Source organism: Hypanus sabinus, chromosome 12 (assembly GCF_030144855.1).
Source record: "Hypanus sabinus isolate sHypSab1 chromosome 12, sHypSab1.hap1, whole genome shotgun sequence".
Taxonomy (NCBI): Eukaryota; Metazoa; Chordata; class Chondrichthyes; order Myliobatiformes; family Dasyatidae; genus Hypanus; species Hypanus sabinus.
Genome location: NC_082717.1, coordinates 18,664,892 through 18,680,829, shown reverse-complemented (window position 1 = coordinate 18,680,829; position 15,938 = coordinate 18,664,892). Strand labels below are relative to the sequence as shown.

The window sequence follows — 15,938 nt, the reverse complement described above, 5'->3', positions numbered from 1 at the left end:
GGCAGCTTTGGGCCTGTGCTCACTGGAATTTAGAAGAATGTGTGGGGATTTCAATGAAACCTACTGGATTTTGAAAGGACTACATGGGGTGGATGTGGAGAAGGTGTTTCTAATGCTGGGGTATCGAGAACTCGAGGGCACAGCCTCAAAACTGAGGGGCAGCCTTTTACAACAGAGTTAAGGAGGATTTTTTGTAGCCAGAGAGTAGCGAATCTGTGGAATGCTCTACCACAGACTGCAGCAGAGGCCAAGTCCACGGGTATATTTAAGGTGGAAGATGATTGTTTCCTGTTCGGCCATGGCATCAAAGGATATGGCAAAAAGGCAGGTATGTGAGATTGAGTGGGATCTGGGATCAGCCATGATGGAATGGCAGAGCAAACTCAATGGGCGGAATGGCCTAATTCTGCTCCTATGTCTTATGGTCTAAAGTAATCATTAAGTTCATCTGCCATTTCTTTGTTCCCCAATTACTACCTCACCAGCATCCTTTTCCAGTGGTCTAATATCAACTCTCACCTCCCTTTTACTCTTTATTTAACTGAAAACACTTTTAGTATCCTGCTTTATATTATTGATAGTTTGTCCTCATATTTCATCTTTTCCCATTTTAAATCTTTTTTAGTTGCCTTTTGTTGGATTTTAAAAGTTTCCCAATCATCCAACTTCTCACTCACTTTTGTTACCTATATGCCCTTTCTTTGGCTTTTATGCAATGCTTAACTTCCCTTGTCAGCCACCTTTCCCTACTCCTGCCATTTGAGAATTTCTTCTTCTGTGGAACATATCTATCCTGCACCTTGTGATCTAGTCCCAGAAACCAGCCACCTCTGCTCTGCCATCATCCCCGCCAGTAACAGCCTCCAGTCCACCTGGGCAAGCTTCTCTCTCATGCCTCTGAGGTTCCCTTTATTCCATTGTGATAATAATACATGTGACTTATGCTTTTCTCTCTCAAATTGCAGTATGAATTCAATTATATTATGATCAATACATCCTCAGGGTTCCTTTAAGCTGACTAATAAGATCTGAGTTATTACACAACACCCAATCTAAGATGGGCTTTCCCTGAGTAGGCTCAAGCACAAGCTGCTCTAAAAAGTCATCTTGTAGGCATTCAACAAATTCCCTCTGTTGCAATCCAACACCAACCTGATTTTCCCAATCCCCTTGCGTATTGAATTCCCACATTACAATTGTGACATTACCTTTATTACATGCCCTTTCCAGCTCCCTTTGCAATCTCAAATCCTACATATATTTTGGCTACTATTTAGAGGCCAATAAATGATTCCCATAAGTTTTTTACACATACAGTATCTTAACTCCACCCACAAAGATTTGACATTCTCTGATTCTATGTCATCTGTTTCTACAGTTGTAATACCATCTCTTACCAACAGAGCCACACCACTGCCTGTCCTTTCAATACAAAGTGTATCCTTTGATGTTAAACTCCCAGCCATGACCTTCTTTCGGCCATGACTCACTGATGCCCACAACGTCATACCAACCATTCTCTCAATTGCACCACGAGTTCGTCCACCTGATGCCGAATGCTACATTTATTTAAATACAGCAGCTTTAGTCCGGCATTCTTTGCCCTTTTGAATTTTGCCTGAGTGGTACAACATAACTCTTTGCTCTGTCTGCAATTGTACCCAATCATTGGCTTGCCCCTGCTTACATTCATATTACATATTACACCATCTAGATGTAAGCAATCTGGCTCATCCTCAGCTCTATCATAGTGGTTCCCATCCCCTTGCCATATTATTTTCATGTAGGTGTGCTCAGTGGTGGTGACAGCTTACCCAGGATGGACCGGGCCATATCTGACATTGTTGTGGGATACATTATTTTGCAGCAGCATCTCAGAGCAATATCTGTACATTAAAATGTTACTATGTTTCTTTAAGAAATATAAAGAAAATAAATAAGCAGTGCAAAAAGAGCAAAATAGCAAGGTACTGTTCATGGATCATTCGGAAATCTGATGACAGAAGGGAAGAAGCTGTTGCTAGATTGTTAAATGTGTGCCTTGAGGCTCCTGTACCTTCTCCCTAATGGTAGTAATGAGAAGCAGGCATGTTCTGCAAGGTGAGCATTTTCCATAACAGATGCCGGCTTCTTGAGTCACTGCCTTTGGAAGATGTCCTTAATGATGGGGAGGTTAGTGTTTCTGATGGAGAACAAGATTAGAACCATCCCATTGCTGTCCTCCCTGTCAGTGACAACAACCCTTTGTAGGTTGCCCTACATGGGTGGCTAAATTATTGGTCTACTAATCCAGAAGCCTGGATTAACAAAATTGAGACCTAAATTCAAATCCCACAGTGGCTGCTACAGAATTTACATTCAGATTATTGGGCTATAATCTAAAGAAAATATAATATCATTACCAATGACAACCCCAAAGCTGTTGTGAAAGTGTGTTTGGTTTCACTAATCCCCTTAATGGGGGTAATTTTCCATCCTTAACTGCTTGAGCCTGCATGTGACCAAGGGTGAGTGGGGATAGGCAAAAAATGCTGGCTTCATCATGGACTCCTGCATCCATAAGACTGAAATAGAATCAAGTTAAAAGTCAGCCTGGAAGCAGTGAGGGGGGGAGGAAAGAGCAGTGAGTCTGTGGATGTAACTAATGGTGCAGCTTTAGTACATTGACATATTGATCTTGAAGAAAAGCAGGTGCACTTTGACCATTTTCTTTGTGAATTCTTCACCCTGTTTAATAAGATAAATAATAATTGACTGAGGATTAGCGAGATTCATTGACTAGTTGCAGCTTCTGATGGTTAATCAGTGCAAATTACTCCACCACATGCCTGGCACTACAGCATTATGTTCCCCTGGACACTGGCTTCTCCTCTATGTCAGCCTTCAACAGCTCAGGAACAGTGAACTGATTAAAGTACTGAGCTACCTGGAGGCATTAATAACAGAACCAATTTCTGGTGGTGTTTATGAGATGCTCCTTCATTGCCCATCCTTAATCCCAGCAGGAATATTGTCAAGCTACCAGTCTGTGAAATAGCAGTGAGTTGGAAGTAATGTGGACACAGAATTTTCCTTCCATGGTCAATATGTCTGGGGGAGAAAACGAATTTAAAGATCTAAAGATTAGCTTTATTTGTCAGATGTACGTCTAATGATAGCTGGCAGTGCTGGTGTAGTGGCACCAGCACTGGACTTCAAGGCCAATGGTTCTGGGTTTGAATCCAGCTGGCCCCTTGCTCACTTTCCATTAGTGCTGGGTTGAGTGTAGAACTAGCAACTCAGCCTCATTTTAAAAAAAGCAGATAAATGCTAAGGGGAAGAAAAAAGCATGCTGCCTGATGTGCCACAAGATGCGAAAAAGAACAAGCAAACGTGGAAACATGCAGTGAAATCATTGTTTGCATCAAATCAGTGAGGATTGTCCCAGACAACTGCAAGTGTTGTCACAATTCAGGTGCCAACATAGCATACCCTCAGCTCACTTGCCCTAACTGTATGCCTTTGTGGTTGTGGGAAGAGACTGGAGCACCTGGATGAATAATGGACAGATTGTGCAAACTCTTTATAGACAATGGTGGGAATTGAACCCCAGTCTTACAGTGTTGCGCTAAATACTGTGCTGCCCTGTGTGGGGAAGTACCCTTGTTTCACATTGACAGCATTCTTTTATTGCACTAGAATGAGGCAACAATTATCCCTCCAATTTACCTGCTTCTTCACCACTCATCTCTTCTGCTGCTTCAAAGCTTTCCCCAAGACTAATCAATTCTTCCCTTCTTTTCTCCTCCTGTAGCATGGACACAAGATTGCCTCCTGCCGGTCAGCCAAAGAGTGGGAATGAAGGGGGCCGATTCTGCTTGGCTACCTGCTATTAGTGGTGTTCCACAGGGGTTGATGCTGGGTCCACTACTTTTCAGGTACGTTAGTAATCTGGATTACAGAATTGATGGCTTTGTGGCCAAGTTTGTGGTTGATACAACGATAGGTGAAGGGGCAGGCAGTGTTGAAGAAACAGTCTACAGGAAGACTTGGAAAGATTTCAGAGAATAGGCATAGAAAAAGCAATTGAGTACAGTGTAGAGAAGTGTATAGTCATGCAGTTTGGTAGAAGACATAAAGACACAGACTATTTTCCAATAGAGGAAAATTTAGAAACTGGAGATGCAAAAGGGACATGGGAGCTCTAGTGCAAGATTTCTTAAAGATTAACTTGCGGGTTCAGTTGATAGTAGGAAGAAAATGCGACGCTAGCATTCATTTCAAGAGGGCTAGAATATAAAAACATGGATGTAATGCTGAGATTTTGTAAGACATTGGTGAGACTATATCTGGAGTATTGTGAGCAGTTTTAGGTTCCATGTCTAAGAAAGGATGTGCTGAATAGGGTCCAGAAGAGATTCACGAGAGTGATCCCAGGAATGTGTACCCACCGGAGTTTAGAAGAATATGGGGTGTGGGTGGGGGGGAATCTCTTTAAAACCTAATGAATATTGAAAGGCCTAGATAGAGTGCACATGGAGAAGATGCTTCCAATATCTGGAGAGTCAACGGTTAGAGAGCATTGCCCTTTAGAATAGAAATGAGGAATTTCTTTAGTTAGAGAGTGGTGAATCCATGGACTTCACTGCCACAAACAGCAGTGAAGGCCAGTACATTGTGTATATTTAAAGCGGAGGTTGACGGATTCTTGATCAGTAGGGGTGTCAAAGATTATAGGAGAAGACGGGAATGAGGATGAGAGGGAAAATAAATCAGCCACGATTGATTAATGGAACAGACTTGATGAGACAAATAACCTAATTCTGCTCCTATGTCTTATGGTCCTATTAGGTTTTGTGGCAGAATGGAATAACACAACACACACAAAATGTTTTAAGAACTCAACAGGCCAATAAACAGTTGACGTTTCGAGCCGAGGCCCTTCTTCAGGACTGGAAAGGAAGGGGGAAGAAAGTGTGTGTGTGTGTGTGTGTGTGTGCGTGTGTGGTGAACTATGTGCCTGTCTGGACACGCCCCCTGCTGACTGCTCCTGTGGTTCCTCTCACAGGCCCCTGTATAAAGGCGATCTGAGGCCTGACGCTCGGCCTCAGTCTCCAGGACATAGTATGATGGACACTCACTCCTGGTTCCTTCTTCCAGTCAATAAAAGCCGATATCTCGCATTACGTCTCAGTGTGAGTTATTGATGGTGCATCAATTTTATTGACTGGAAGTTTTAAAACATGGAAACCGTTTTGCGTCCGGAAAGGTTGGATTTGGACCCTCAAGACCCTGACGCAGCTCTCGTTTTTGAACACTGGCTTGCATGCTTCCAATCGTACTTGGAGGAGGTTCGTGCAACTGAACCCGCCGTTATGCACAGAATTCTACTCTCGAGGGTCACCCCTAAAGTTTACTCCATTATCCGGGACCTGCCGACCTACGATGGGGCACTGGACGCCCTCAAAAGACAGTACCTGCGGCCGGTGAACACCGTCTACGCAAGACATCGTTTAGCTACCCGGCAACAGCGGCCTGGGGAATCGTGCGCTGAGTTTCTCCGAGCACTACAGACACTCGTCCGACCTTGCGACTGCAAGACGCTCACGGCAGAACAGCATGCGGAGCTGCTAGTGCGAGACGCTTTTGTGACGGGACTGAGGTCAGTGTACATGCGCCAGCGTCTGCTGGAAAATGCCGACCTTACCTTACGCTCGGCGATCGAGAAGGCCAACGCTCTGGAAGCTGCTTTGCATAATGCTGATGCTGTCCAGTCACGCGATTCCCCGCCGGTTCCGTGGACACATCAGACCCCGCCACCGCCGGCTCCCGGGAGCGAATTCGCCAACGCCACTGCCAGTCGTGATTCCACGAGCTCCCCGAACCCGACCACAGCGGCAGCCCGTCAGATGCCTGTGCTTTGTTATTTCTGCGGCCATAAAAAAACACCCTCGACAACGCTGTCCAGCGCGAGAAGCGACCTGCTCCAGCTGCGGAAAGCGGGGCCATTTCGCCAAGTTCTGTAAGTCTCAACCTCGAGCGGAGTGCAGCGCTGCGGGTGAAACGTGGGGGCCGCCATCTTGCATGCCCGGATGTGGGCGGCCATCTTTGTCGACGTCAGCATGCCCCGCCCCCGGCCCTCCGATGCTTACCGGGCACCAAGACGGCGATTCAACTCTGGCCACTGTAACTCTCGACCAAAGCGCCCCACACCAGCTTGCAAGGTCCATGATGGACATCCGGGTGGAGGGGCACAGGACTAGATGCCTGTTTGACACGGGCAGCACTCGCAACGCGGCCGGTAAGTCGGAAGTTCCATTTGGCTTCTGGGTCGCAGTCCACAGACATCCGGGCGGGTTGTGTAGCGACTTTGGTGGTGCAAGGCACAGAATATCGGAACTTTGAGCTCCTGGTCATGCCTAATCTGTGCGCACCTGTGCTATTGGGGCTGGACTTCCAGAGCCATCTCGAAAGTGTGACTATGGTGTATGACGGGCCCCTCCCACCACTCACTGTCAGGAATCCTCAGTTGTGTGGGATTTCTTCACATACCCCGCTACTGACCACCCACACACACGGGCACACACATCCCATCCAGAACCAGGCTGACAGCTGCGCTACCGACACCACTTGCAGCCTCTCCACTCTCAAGGTCCCTCCCCCACCGCTGTTCGCCAACCTGACCCCTGACTGTAAGCCTGTGGCAACTAAAAGCAGGAGGTACAGCGCGGGGGACAGGGCCTTCATTCAGTCAGAGGTGCAGCGGCTGCTCAGGGAGGGGATCATTGAGCCAAGCTCAAGCCCTTGGAGGGCCCAGGTGGTTGTTGTTTGGACTGGGCAGAAAAATAGGATGGTGGTGGACTATAGTCAAACCATCAATAGGTTTACGCAGCTTGACGCGTACCCCCTACCCCGCATCACAGATATGGTCAACCAGATTGCTCAGTACAAGGTGTACTCGACAATAGATCTGAAATCCGCTTATCACCAGCTCCCCATCTGCCCAGAGGACTGCCCCTATACCGCCTTCGAGGCGGGCGGCCGGCTCTATCACTTCCTGCGCGTCCCTTTCGGTGTCACGAATGGTGTCTCTGTCTTCCAGAGGGAAATGGACCGGATGGTGGACCAGTACCAACTGCAGGCCACATTTCCCTATCTGGATAACATCACCATCTGTGGTCACGACAGGCCAGATCACGACGCCAACCTCCAACGATTTCACCAAGTGACCGCAGCTCTGAACCTTACTTATAACAGGGACAAGTGTGTGTTTGGAACCACCCGCCTAGCTATACTTGGGTATGTCGTGGAAAACGGGGTTATTGGCCCTGATCCCCAACGTATGTGCCCCCTGTTAGAACTCCTTCTTCCCACCACTCTCAAGGCCCTCAGACGGTGCCTGGGTTTTTTTTCCTATTACGCCTAATGGGTCCCCCATTACGCAGACGAGGCACGCCCCCGGTCAAGTCTACCTCGTTTCCCCTCTCTGCTGAGGCCCGCGTGGCCTTCAACTGCATTAAAGAGGACATTGCTAAAGCTCGGAACCTGCCATACTCCCTGGAGGACATCAGGACGATGACCAGGGACTGCCAAATTTGCGCTGAGTGCAAACCGCACTTCTACCGTCCTGACACGGCACAACTTGTCAAGGCCACCCGCCCTTTTGAACGACTGAGTGTTGACTTTAAGGGCCCCCTTCCCTCCACTGACCGCAATGTCTATTTTCTCAGTGTTATCGACGAGTACTCACGGTTCCCCTTTGCCATCCTCTGCCCCGACACCACTGCCACGTCCGTCATAAAAGCCCTGCGCCAGCTCTTTACTCTGTTCGGGTATCACTGCTATATCCACAGCGATAGAGGGTCCTCCTTTATGAGTGAGGAGCTGCGCCAGTACTTGCTAGCCAGGGGCATTGCTACCAGTCGGACCACGAGTTATAATCCCCAGGGTAATGGCCAGGTGGAGCGGGAGAATGCCACAGTGTGGAAAGCCACACTTTTAGCCCTTAAGTCAAAAGGGTTGCCGGTCTCTCGATGGCAGGAGGTCCTCCCTGAGGCACTGCACTCTATCCGCTCTCTGTTATGTACGTCCACCAATGCCACCCCTCACGAACGCCTATTCTCTTTTCCCAGGAAGTCTGTCACTGGGACCACCCTACCAGTTTGGCTGACGTCCCTGGGGCCAGTGCTGCTCCGGAAACATGTGAGGGGCAATAAATACTCCCCGCTGGTAGAGAGGGTTCACCTTCTACATGCGAACCCCCAGTATGCTTACGTGGTCTTACCTGATGGGCGGAAGGACACGGTCTCCATCCGCGACCTGGCACCCGCAGGTGCAGCAGACCACTACCCCGAACACTCCACGGTAACTATGAGCCCTGCACCAGAGGTGACACCGCGCACACCGAGCCCTACACAGACTCCTCACGACACTTGTATACCGGGCGTTTTGTACGCATTTATACCAGGCGCCTCGCACATGCGTGAGGGATCACCGGCGCCTAGTGGGCAGGAACAAGCGCAACCTCCGTCCCCTGTGCAATCACCAATGTTGCCGGCATCCATGCGATCACAGCCGGTGCTACGTAGATCACAGCGACAGATTCGACCACCTGATAGACTTGACTTGTAAGAAACTTTGCCACATGGGGACTCTTTCAAACAAAGGGGGGGGTGAATGTGGTGAACTATGTGCCTGTCTGGACACGCCCCCTGCTGACTGCTCCTGTGGCTCCTCCCACAGGCCCCTGTATAAAGGCGATCTGAGGCCTGACGCTCGGCCTCAGTCTCCAGGACATAGTATGATGGACGCTCACTCCTGGTTCCTTCTTCCAGTCAATAAAAGCCGATATCTCGCCTTACGTCTCAGTGTGAGTTATTGATGGTGCATCAGCATGTGTGATAGATACACAGTCTTCAATCTGTAATATATAAGACTTTTGCACAGTTGTGTAAAAAAAAATATCTGGTTTGAAGCAAAGGAGCAAGGTCATGAGTTAACTTCCTTCATAAACAAAATTCTCCAGATGCTGGAAGTCTGAACTGAGGTTAGTAGATGTTGAATGTAATCAGGCAGTAAGATAGAATCTGCAGAGAGATGTTTCAAATCATCAGCTGCATTGCTGCAAGGCCATTGACCTGGCTTACTATCTGCCTCCTTCCAAAACCGCATCGTGACCATTGACTACTGTACTTCCAGCATTTCTTGCTGTTGTATCTCTCATGGTTTACAGTAAGGGCATCTCACCCTGCATTCCACAGACCTGTGCATGGCTATCTTGGGAGATAGGACAGACCAGATGGTTCAACCAACTTCTCTGCAAATTAGTACTTTCTGTGATAAACAGCCTTCAATCTCTAATATTAACACTGTTCTTTCCACACACATGCACACACTACTCGGCCTGCTGAGATTTTCCATTATTTTCTGTTTCTTCAAATTCCCAGCATCAGAAGTTGTGTTTTTTTTTAACCTACATTTCCTGCTTCCCCCTTTACAACTGTGCCACTTGTGCCCTGCCATCAGTGGCTATTAGTTCTGTTTCTGCTCACATCCAGTACCCATGGATCAGCACCAAAGGAGGACAGAGGCAGAGAATATAGGGTCAGAGGCTGGCACAAATTACTGTAACAGCCCCCATCTGAGAGAAGCGACAGCAAGATCGCAGACTGAAGAAGCAACTGGAATGCAAGTCCTGAGAATTGTACTAGCTTGCCCAGAACTGTTTGGTTTGGATCAAAGTTCTGCTGAGATTGTAACCACTATGGGCCAGATTTGAAATAGCAGCTTGAAAACTGTTTTCTGTATAGATTCTAAATCATCATTCATGGGGTGACTTGAGTTAAACATAAACAACCCTAGCACTGAGGGAAAACGTATATTAAACAAGGGGCTTGCTGCAGAAAGGTGCTGCTGTGTGGGTGATGCTTGTCAGAGTAGTTGGAGCGTGCAGGTACTTTGAGCCAGCTAGCTAGGAAACAGCTCACACTTGGGCTGGGTTCTGTTTAAATATTAATACTTCAATCAACACTCGGGACAGTGACAAGAACAGAGGTTTAACAATATATAAAAAAAAGTTTCTCTCTTGTCTCATGTTCATGTCTGCCCTTTGAGCTCTCTTCTCACCGATCATTGGTTTCTGACCGAGTTGTGTCTTCGTCCTGATGTTCACTCTCTCAGTGGTCTCAGCCCAGAAATCATTGACTTCTCAGAGCAGTTTCTTAGATTCTCAGTCCAGAAATCTGCCTGAGTCCTCATCGACCACCAGGCACCCATTTACTTTAAATCTATTTTTTTCTCCCTACATTTTCATCAGTTTCCCCGTCGGTCAGATTCCACTACTTGGCTACCCATCATGGGCAATTTTGTAGTGGTCAATTAACCTCAGAATCCAATTTATTTACACTGCTATAGAGTATGAAATTTGTTGTTTTGCAGCAGCAGTACACTGCAAGACATTAAAACAAATTACTATGAGAAACAAAAATAAATGGTGCAAAAGACAAATAATGAGGTGGTGTTCATAAGTCCATGGACCAAAGTTTAAAGTAAATTTATTATCAAAGTACATGTCTCCATATAGGGAACAACCCTGAGACTAGTTTGCTTGTAGGCATACACAGTAAATCCAAGAAACGCAATAGAATCAATGAAAGACTGCACCATTCAGAAATCTGGAGGAAGGGAAGGAGCTGTTCTTAAACTTACAGTGTGCATCTTCAGGGTCCTGTACCTCCTCCTTGATGGTGGAAATGGAAAGAGGGCTTTTCCCGGGTTGTGAGAGTCCTTGATGATGGAAGCTCCCTCCTTGTTGCATCTCCTCTTGGTGTCTGCACTGTCAGAAGGGTTGCACTTGTAATAGAAATGGCTGAGCCTACACCCTCTCTAGCCTCTTGTGATCCAGTGCATTGGAGGTTCCATAATATGCTGTGATGCAATCAATCCACATCTAATTTGTAACAGTCTTTGGCGACATATCGTAACTCCTCAAACTCCTAATGAAGTAGAGCTGCTGATGTACCTTTGTGACTGCATTAATGTGTTGGACCCAGAACAGACCTTCTGAGATGTTGACACCAGGGAACTTGAAGCTGCTCACTCTTTTCTCTGCTGACCCCCCAGTGAAAACTAGTGTATACTTTCCTGACTTTCTGAAGTTTGCAATCAGTTCCTTAGCCTTGCTGGCGTACCGAGCCGTTGGAATCAGGAGGAGACCAGAGCACCCAGAGAAAACCCATGCAGTCACAACTGGAACTCTTTCTACGAACAAAACGGGGGTTAGGAGCTGGTGAATGGAGCTTTGAGAGAGCAGCATTGTGCCTTTGAGATTTTCCTGCAATTTTCTCATCCCTGTATTGAATCCACATTGGCCAAGCTTTGACCTGCCAAAACTGAGGTCTGGAAGTCCTTCCATATGCTTCCTTGCTTTTGTTTCTCTTGGCCACTTCTTCTCACCGTCCTCTCTGCAGGTTTTGCATCACCTGCTCTGGGTGCAGATGTGTCTCTACCAAAGGAGGTGTAAGGCGCTCCTTCCTTCTACTAGCCTGCAGGTCACCTTTGAGGGTGTAGCATCTGCTTAACTCCCTGATTGGGGTCATGCGAAGCAATAGGAGCTTGTGGTGAATGGTTGCATGAGCAGCTGATGCATATTACAAGTCCTGGTGAAGCAAACAGGTAGACAATCTCTGAAGAGTGCTAATGATGGCTGGGATCACCCATCTTGTAAAGATGCTGTTCAGAAGAACAGATGGATGTTACTTGCTTGGATTTCCAGAAGGTGTTCAATAAGATGCCACATAAAAGACTTATCCATAAGATAAGGGTGCATAGAGTTGGGGAAGATGTACTAGTATTGACAGAGGATTGGTTAACTAATAGAAAACAGAGAGTTGGGATACATGTGTGTTATTCTGGTTTGCAATCAATGGTGAGCGGTGTGCTGCAGGGATCAGTGCTGAGCCCACAACTGTTCATGATATACATTAATGATTTGGAAGATGTTGGCCTTAATTGCTAGAGGGATTGAATATAAGAGCAAGGAAGTTATGCTGCAACTCTACAGGGTACTGGTGAGGCCGCACCTGGAGTACTGCATGCAGTTCTGGTCTCCTTACTTGAGGAAGGATATACTGGCTTTGGAGGCGGTGCAGAGGAGATTCACCAGGTTGATTCCAGAAATGATGGGGTTAGACTATGAGGAGAGGTAGAGTTGCCTAGGACTGTACTCGCTGGAATTCAGAAGTATGGGAGGAGATCTTGCAGAAACATTTAAAATGTTGAAAGGGATAGATAAGATAAAAGCAAGGAAGTTGTTCCACTGGTAGGTAAAACTAGATCTAGGGGACATAGCCTCAAAATTCGGGGGAGCAGACTTAGCAGGAGGAACTGCTTTTCCCAGAGAGTAGTGAATCTGTGGGATTCTCCGCCCAATGAAGCAGTGTAGGCTACCACAGTAAATCTATTTAAGACCAGGTTGGATAGATTTTTGCATTATAGGGGAATTAAGGGTTATGGGGAAAAGGCAGGTAGGTGGAGATGAGTCCATGGTCAGATCAGCTACGATCTTATTGAATGATGCAGCAGGCTTGGCAGGCCAAATTTCCTACTCCTGCTCCTATTTCTTATCTTGTGTTCTTATGTAAGGCAATGGCAAACCACTTCTTTAGAAAAATCATGGCCATTGATTGCCCACATCATACAACATGGTTCATGTTGATGTTGCTCTGCTATCTCCTGACTATTATTCTCAGAGTATGAATGCAAATTGCCCAGCAGCGAGGTTTTTTTGTTTTAGTAACCCAGACTTCTGTTTTGTCCAGGTATTGTGCAGCTTGAGTTAAACAGACTACAGATCTTGGAAACTGGGATAAAGAAGCCAAACTGTTGGAGGAACTCAGTGGTTCAGCCATATCTGTGGAGGATAAAGACATTTTGGGTAGGGTCCCTGAATGAAGACCTGAAAGGTCAAGCTAGAGTTAAAAAGAGCGTTCTCACTTGTAGCATTAAATATCCCTGCGTGATTGCTGTGTGAAGAATAAACAATCTTACCAAGACTAGGCAGCTTCAACAAAAGAACTGTTTAGGTGACTCAAGTAGCTTCTATTAACAGTGTCCCAACCCAAAAGGCAGTCAACTATTTGACCATGTTCGTAAGAGTTAGCAAAAAATCTCTTTACAAATGAAAATGTAGACTATGTATGACCACAGTTGAGATGAAAAGGACTCAGATTCATGCTGATCAAATTATTGGCATTAAGTTGAAGAGGGGATTTTTCTCAGGCTGCCTCCACTATCAAAGTCAGTGGCTGGGATACTTCTATACACAATGCTGATTTTTTTTTCATCTGGCCTAGCACGTTAACACAGCTCACATCACAAGACCTCTGCTGTCAACTTTTGGAGTGAAAACTGGTCATTAAAACGGTTTGGAAGGTGTTGAATGGATTCATCGTACTGCAGAAGCTCTGATGTAAACTTGGTAAGGCTGTAACCTGACCCAGGCAGGGATGGAAAGTGGGTGGTTTTGTATGGACTGTTTGTTATGCACCTGCTCCAGGCCACTCTAACCCTAAATATTCCAATTATTTGACTTCATTTTTGCATGCTGCCATTTCTGAAACCAGCCATTCTGTGTCCTCCTGCTCCATTGCACTGTATGTGACCAAGTGCCAGGCATTCTCTCTGACATCAATGGCCTTGGTTGAGTTCCAAAGTGAGTGGCTGTTCCACGTGGACCTCCACACATCTGTGCAACGGAACACTGACTGAGGATGAAAGGAGGTCAGATATTGGTACTATTGGCCACTTAGACTGGAAACAAGACCAAAGGCAGAGATCAAGAGTCCTGCACTGAGGAGTGAATGTACTCTGCACCTGATCCCTACACTTGACCTCAGGACCACCATTTGTGGCCTACATTAAAAAGGAGGAGTTTCTTATTGATGTGAATTTATTTATATCACCTTTATGATTTTAATTTACAAATGTTTCATGTACTTTAAGGACATTATTAATTATTTCAAAATAATACTTTTTTTTACATCATTTATAAATTTCTCTGTAAATCAGAGAACTGGCAGTCAAAGGCCATCAAGTATGCATTGCGGGAGGGACCTTCACCGACTCTGAGTCCTCATTACGATTCACGGTCCTCTCATGCCTCGTGGGTAGGACGTGAAGTAGGTGCCTCCAGTCTCATGAATCTCACAGGGTTGCTGAAGATTACTACAGCTGTGGGAATCATTTAGGACAGTACAGTACACAATGGCTAGCATAATGCTTTCCAGTGCCACAACATGAAATGCAAAAGTAAAATCAATGACATATAATGGTGATGTTTATTGCAACGCTTTACGCGGCCAGTGATTGCCAATCCAGGTCCAAATCCTGCTCTTGTCTAAGGAGCTTGTACATTCTCCCCATGACTGCATGTGTTTTTTATGGGTGCTTTGCTTTCTGCTTGCATTCCAAACATATACAGATTGGTAAGGGCTAACAGGTTGTGGATATGCTACGTCAGCACCGGAAGTGAAGTGATACTTGCAGTGATCCCAGCACATCCTCAGACTAATCTGATTGTTGACGCAAATGACGGTATGATTTGACATTTGGCCAATAAAGTTAATCTTTCAAAATGCCCAATTTAATGATTTCTTATAGCTTAGCCTTGAAAGAGTCATAAAAATATAAGTTCATTACTGGGAAGCAAACTCATTGACAATTATAGTTACACAGTAAGAGTGCACCCCTTCCCTCATTTCTCTCCACTGCTTTTCTAAATTCCTCTGAGAAGAATGGGTTCATACACAGTCAAGGAATAATTTTCCAGCACTTACCATACTTTTGAAACCATGTAATGCTGGAGTTCAGACCAGGCCCAAGGAGCTAAGTCTCTTGAAATTCTGCCTTTTGAGTGCAAGCAGTTTAACTTTACCACAGTCATCAAGCACAATGTTTGAATTGGCGCAGTGAGTTGTCAGTGAATTGCAGTGAATGGGGAAGCCTAGTAATTTCTAAGATAGGGACTTGTTCGGCACAACTTTGTGAGCCGAAGGGTCTGTATTGTGCTATAGGTTTTCTATGTTTCTATGAACCTTAAAAAGATTGCAGTTAGCCTCTTTGTGCCTCGAACCTTGAGTTCAAAATTTAACATGGCACAGGATTCCCTGAGGAGTTCGTCCGGTACATCCTGATTGGGGGAGTTCTTTATCCTTCTTGTGGCTGATAGCTCATTGGTGCCTGGGGCTGTTCCAAAGCTCAGTAAGTCAATCTGAATCTGCCTCTTGTGCCTCTATTACAGGCATAACACCTTAATAACTGAGCCCTAAGTCACCGTGAGGGAAATCCCGAAAAGGCACTGCACATTCAAATTCCTATACTCACTTGTGTTGCTGCTTGGAGGTCAGTGCAGATGGAAGACATATTGGGCTTTGTACCTAAACCAGCAGTGTTCGTGTCAGCACTTCCAAATGCCTTCAGAGGTTTTAAAGCCTTGGTATTGACAGGAGAAATACATGAAGCCATGGTGTTAGAGTCAACCTAGATACCAATGCTGATTTTAGACAAGCGTTGCAATCAAGTCCCAAGTGTTGACTCTGACTTGTGTTGAGTGGGCAACACTTGAACAAAACTGGAGATTCAAATTCTTCCTCGAGGCTAGAAAATAACCATATTTTTTTGATCAAGGATTAAGCAATTCTTTAATAATTCACTGTAGATTGCCGGCTTGATTTGCATTTTCCTTTTCATTTTCTCGGTTTCATTCATGCATGATTCTCATCACACTCCTGAAGTGCAATCAATAACCCCATTACTTCCAGTGCCAATACACTGCTGATAGACTTTGCAATCAATGGCTACAAGGGAATCAAATGATTTGCACTTCTTAGAGGGGAAAAATTCAATGCTCATCGACTTACTGTATTGATGATTGGTAGAAGGGAATGAAGCGTTCACATTTT

The 15,938-nt window shown here is 45.8% G+C and overlaps 1 protein-coding gene across 5 annotated transcripts in view; it reads left to right on the top strand.

Moving 5' to 3' along the window:
- Positions 1-6,121, top strand: part of LOC132402453 (uncharacterized) — a 94,532-nt gene extending 88,411 nt beyond the window's left edge. For 3 of the 5 annotated variants that reach the window (XM_059985304.1, XM_059985305.1, XM_059985306.1), the window contains 2 exons: positions 3,794-3,917; positions 4,831-6,121. In XM_059985304.1, coding sequence (XP_059841287.1) covers positions 5,223-6,005 — 783 coding nt within the window. In that variant the 5' untranslated portion in view covers positions 3,794-3,917; positions 4,831-5,222 and the 3' untranslated portion in view covers positions 6,006-6,121. Of the gene's footprint in view, positions 1-2,859; positions 3,040-3,793; positions 3,918-4,830 lie in introns of those variants that run through there. The other 2 variants (XM_059985307.1, XM_059985303.1) reach the window with 2 other exon arrangements.
- The last annotated feature ends 9,817 nt before the right edge of the window (positions 6,122-15,938 follow it).